This window comes from Pieris brassicae, chromosome 8 (genome assembly GCF_905147105.1).
Source record: "Pieris brassicae chromosome 8, ilPieBrab1.1, whole genome shotgun sequence".
In the NCBI taxonomy this organism is placed as follows: Eukaryota; Metazoa; Arthropoda; class Insecta; order Lepidoptera; family Pieridae; genus Pieris; species Pieris brassicae.
Window position 1 is genome coordinate 7599057 of NC_059672.1, and position 6031 is coordinate 7605087.

The window sequence follows — 6031 nt, forward strand, 5'->3', positions numbered from 1 at the left end:
TTTATTTTTATGTGGCAGACGGGCAGGAGACTCACCCGATGTTAAGTGATACCGCCCATGAACACTCACATTGCCAAAAGCTGGCGGCCTTTCAAGAATATGTCTTTTCTTGAAGGACCCTAAGTCGAATTGGTTCGGAAATACTTCAGTACTTCACTTGTTTTATTAATTGTGCTCAAGTGAAATATTAAGCAAAGTACAGAACGCAATTCGTGGTAAATAATATTAAAAGCGTACCAATTAGGAAGTTAATTAAGAGTTATTTTTCCTTATTACGCTTTGTGTTACACTTAGCTTACTTCTAGCACGGGTTACCTGGCAGAGACAGGGCTGTTGTCTTTAGATTTATTGCCGTGTTCTTTATTAATTGTCATTTATTTAAGCTGTATTTTTGATTACGTTGATGAATTACACACGTTTTTCTACTCTGACCTAAAAACCTTTCGAACAGTCGCACCACTGTGCCAAAGACTTATTTCTCGGAATAGTATTCTCAGCAGTTAGAAACAGTTTTACAGCTCAATTCAGGACATCATCGTACTGATTGTAGGTGTCCCTAGGTTACATTATCTATAATGAAAACGTTATATTATAAATAATGTAACTGGATAAGCATTGAACGAATTCATTTATATTTAAGCAAAGTTATTTTTTAGCAATTTTATATGTAGTAATTTAAAACCAATTTACTACTCAACGAAAATGTTGGAATCAGCGATTACTCGCTTTCGCAATTTTATATCAAAATAAATCTAATTTAGTTAACAAATTTTATGTCACGTTTATTTGTAAAGTACACAAGAAGTTCAGGATTATTTAATAGATAGGTAAAGAAGGATTATGCTTTTTCTTATGTCAAGATCTGAACTGGTTTCCAGGCGAACATAAACGTGTTGGATGATTACAACATTACTTAGAACTAAAGGGAAACACGATAAGTTAGTATAAGAGATATATCTTTTGGAGTAAAATAATAGTATTAACAAACTCGGCATCTATTTTATAGAACCAAGACTATATATTTTCTATTTATCCTAATATACCTAGTCTAGCCATAAATACCGAAACAAAGTAAAACAATTTTTTTATTGCAAATAACATTTATATATTGAAAGTGAAACTATCGTCGTTGGAAAAAAATACCGTCTCATTTTTCGGTTATGTGTCAGATTTTTTCCGTTACGCGCCATATTTTCCTTGTCCCTGCCATGGTTGATTAGAAGAAATTCGAAGCCATCAATAACAAAAATATAAAACTCTGTAATAATTTATTTATTTATTATTATTATTAACACTTTGTTACATTACATAATAAATAATCTTAGTAGTAATAAGGTAAAATGAAATAATTGTATTATTTGTTGTTATGTCTATGATAATAAACTTTGAATTTCAATTTCACGTTCCACGTTCTATCTCGCTCTCAACAAATTGTCAAAGAAACAATTTTCCTCGTAATTTCTTTATTTCATTGAACAAAAGTATTAGTTAAGTTATGAAGCTTTAACAATTTGATGTTATCAAAAATGGAAAATTATAATTATTAGTCTTCAATAATAAATAAACATCAAGGTTTTGAATCTGGTGGACACGTAATATTGTATTCGGATTATTTATTATTTATTTATTCACACTTCGTTGCGTTAAACCAAAATACACAAATAACATAATACATTAAAAAATATAAAGGAGGCAACGGCCTGCAAGAATTACACAACCAAATGTTATTTTAAAAAAATGAGAAACTTAATTTAAAGTAATACAAAAAAAAAACAAACTGAAAACTAAAAAGCTAATCTGACGGATTCATGAATGGCAATGCAATAAAAAAGAAAAGGAAACACAAGAGTTACACAAATCGCGATTGATCAGGATACGATTTGGAGGAAGAAATAATAATGTTGATATTACTTTACTTTTTCAGATTAAGGAAGTAATATTTTAAATTAGCCTAAGCCTACATTATTCAAAACTTGTCATTATTTATCACATTACAATCCTTTTAATCTAATTAATAAATTAAACGCGACGCACGTGGTAACTTTAATATATATAGCTAGACATTATACTCGAGTAATAGATATTAATTCATCGAATATTTACGTACAAGAAAATATAGGTCAGAGTATCGTGACAAAGGAGTTTAGATACGTTAGTTTAATTTAACTTAACAGTTTTATATTTACCGACAACAATCTCTGCAATAAAAGCGACACAAGACAAAATACATCCAAAAAGCCAAATGTAAAACGCGCCAGCTGACTGCGTCAACGTTATCTTGCATCCAGACTGACAGCTGTAACTATTAGACATTACATTTTTTGCAGCAGATTTGCCTTTCGCCGTCAGTAAAATACCAACCGCCTCTTCGTATGATTTCTGACAAATACCAGCTTCAAACAGATGCACAAACACTTTCTTCAGCACACGACCGAAGACAATATTCTTTCTAAGAATCATTTCGTGGTAAACAAATATGATATCTTCCTTCAATTGTACAACTCTTGCTTCGTTGTTAACTGCGGTTTTAAATTGATAGGCTGGCATGTATCCTTCTATAAGAACTGTCGCTCCTTTCTTTTCTATAATAACTTGTTGACAATGGATGAAGCTATCGCAATCACCAGAAGTATTAGCGAATCTTTCGTATTTTTGATCTTTTATAAAATACTTGGATGTTGGTTTCAAGTATGGTTTGACACCAGAATTCATGAGTTCGTCGATGGTTCTATAAAGACGCGGTGGGGATTGTATGGTTAAGTATGAATATAGCTGGACACTTATATATGCTGATAAATGCAGGCACAGTATTAAATACATACCATTTACAATTTTCTGTTTTATACTTCTGGCGTCGTGTAAAGACGATGCTCCAACTAAAGCACCCCAACTATACAGCAAAGTTTGCTTCAGTGAAAACATTTCTTTGTCAATTTTACAGATCATCTTCCACATCAATACGTGTATAACGTAGAAAATCAAAAAGAAATAAAGTCCATCCACTTTTGTTACGAACGACTGCCAAGATCTTATTTCTCTTTCAACGCTGTACGCCCATACCACTGACTGCCTTGTATATACACCTGAATAGTCCACAATGTCTCCGTAAATTCTGTATAATCCTCCAGCACAAATGTCTAAACTGCCATTAAGAAGTAAACTCAAAAAAGCTTGATCCACAAATGGATTTTCTTGATCTTTATAAATAAAAAAGAATTCTAGTGTTGAATTTAAATAATCGGACAATATTTTTAAAATCACAACGTCGGATCCTCTGACTTCTGCTTCAGAAATGCTGTTTAAGTTTTCATATTTACGAGAATTGTTTATTAACAGCATATAAGGATATAACTCTCCTATTCCAGTATTTATAGAACATTTCTTCAAATTCACGATCGATCTATCAGAAAATACCTTATTTCTTCTACTCAGCGATCCATTAATGCACACATTGACCTGTTCAAGTCTTACTTCATCAAGTATATCACAAGTTGATTCATCGATGTCAAATTTTGCAGAACTCAAAGTAAAAGCATCCGAAGAATTAGATTTAATAGTTATTACCACATTATGTGAAATCATTTCCTTAATGGTATCGAAGCGTTGACAGTGAATTTGATCTTCAAAAATTATTAAATACTTAATTTTTTTACTAATAAAATGCATATTTATTAGGTCTAAACAATCATTCACTATTAATATTATTAGTATATCACCATTTTCCACAGTATTATTGTACCAAATGTATTCGTTAATTATTGTACTAGGTACTCCACTAATATGTACGTCTGTTACTAATGTTTTGAACAAATTATTATTAGATTTCGTTTTTCCATGATCGTTTATTAAAATCGTGGGTTTATAATTTAAATCTCTTTTAGCTATTTCCACAACACATTTTGATAATAGCACATTATGGTAACTTTCACTGTTTTGTGAATTTATTTTAGAGTTATAAACTAAGAGGTACATAAATAAAGGTATCATATCCATGATAGAATATCACAAAGTAAATAATTTTATTCTGTATTACTATGATAGAAGTAATAACCAAATAGACTGTTTGATAATGGATGGATTTGAAAGATTTTACTAAAAAAATAAAGGCTTAGTTATATGGAAATTATTCTGAACATGTTTGTTTAGTTGAAATGTTTTAGCATTACTTTTACCTGTTAGCGCTTCAACGGTTAAATGAGAGACTTTTTGACTTTGTGGCGTTCGAATCCTGGGTATTACTATACAATTTATATTTACATACGCTGATACATCGTGACGAAACCGATATATGTTTGACCTAAAAATGCCTCGTACAAAGACTGATCAATTGCTTGATAGAGAAAGGAACGTAGATATTTATTCGTATTGAATGCATTATTAAAGTATAGCTAAGTACATCTAAGAAACAAAATCTTAAGATATTCAAAACTGGATCCGTTAGCCGTGTCAGAGTAGCGAAGAAACAAAATACAAAGTCGTATCTAAACATTCTTAGCTCTTACTATTAAAGTATATATAATAGAAAATCTGTCTAAAAGCTATATTCAATATAATTATACGCATCGCGTTTATGGAAGTGTCTTGTACAATGAAATGGACCGATTTTTATTTTAAACGGCAACAAAACTTTTCACTTAATATATCATTAGAATCCGTAATTAACTGTACATTTAAACGAAACTATTATTCGCTAATTGAGGTGGATTATATGTTCTGTAATATGTTATATATTCACTCGATTAATATATGTTCGTAATAAAAATATATCGTACCTAGTCTATGCAACTGAACGGAGACGAATACTTGCCTAGTCAAAGGCTCAATTGTAAAAATATTTTATAACACACTATAAACCTGTAGGCGCGTCTTGTAATACCTAAGACTCCAGACTTCGATTCACTGTGAGGGGCAGCCAGTAGCAACCGCGTCTTGATCGCTGCCCACTGCATGGTCGTGGATTCCTGTCGATAAGGATAACTGCGGTCCTCGAATCTCGAACATTGTACTACGGAGGTGTGCGAGTTAACTCTACAACAGTTGGGACGCTATCAAGGGCATCGCGAATGATTTCGCGGTAATGTTTAGACCTCCTGTTTACCGGTAAGTTTATACGTGGATTATAGATAAAAGTATAATTTACAAAACTAACGACGATAGCCTTTTTTTTATAGAACGGGCAAATGGGCAGGAGGCTCACCTGATGTTAAATGATACCGACGCCATGGACACTCTCAAAGGCGGAGAGCTGGCGAGCGCCGGCATTTAAGAATCTGTGGTCAGATAAATTTTAAGAGCCGTTTCGATGAATTTCTGTGACCGCTGATGTCGCAGCCCAATCAGTCAGTTATAAATTCAAGATTTAAATCGGGATTCGTATAGTATATTAGTAGTGAATGGAACTACTAAGGCAAACTGTTGACCATGAATTAGCAGCTTATCATGCATGTGTTTCGTATATACTTAGATATGAATATAGTTTAGGGAAATTCAATCGAAATTAATGGGGTATATACAGCAAACTATCTTTGTTTAAGAAGCTTAAAATTTTATCTCTTTCTTGTAGGTAAATTTTAGTAACGTCCTTATTAGATTACAAGGACATAAATATATTTAAGCCAACGGGAATAGACATCTGTCGAAGTAGACATGGGGTGAAATTGGCTGTGCCAAAACTGAATCTGGAAATGTATAGAAAATGTTTTTAGAAAATCGTCTTAGAAATGATTTTGCAAATAAAATTATTCTAAAAATGATAACTTGCGTGAAACATTATTATTAATATTAATGTAATAATATATTTTAATAATATGATATTTTATCGAAACACCACTCACCTATAGTCCTCTGTCTCTTCACCTGTCTCCGTTTGAGAAGACCACAAATAAAACTATAAGCACAAGAAGCGGAAGCGTAAGCACACGCGTGATCTTGCGTCGGTGGTTCTTTAAGGCACGGGAGCATGTAGAATGGTCCCCTCCTCCTAGACTTGAAGATGGCATAAGAGTCAGAGTGGTGTTTAGGGAATTAGTGC

The 6031-nt window shown here is 32.4% G+C and overlaps 1 protein-coding gene across 1 annotated transcript; it reads right to left on the reverse strand.

Moving 5' to 3' along the window:
- Positions 1-2157: 2157 nt before the first annotated feature.
- LOC123713300 lies at positions 2158-3476 on the reverse strand. Its single transcript, XM_045666903.1, has 2 exons — positions 3472-3476; positions 2158-3400 (listed from the first exon to the last, which is right to left on the reverse strand). The coding sequence occupies exons 1-2, from the start codon at positions 3474-3476 to the stop codon at positions 2158-2160; spliced, it is 1248 nt and encodes a 415-aa protein (XP_045522859.1).
- Positions 3477-6031: the final 2555 nt, after the last annotated feature.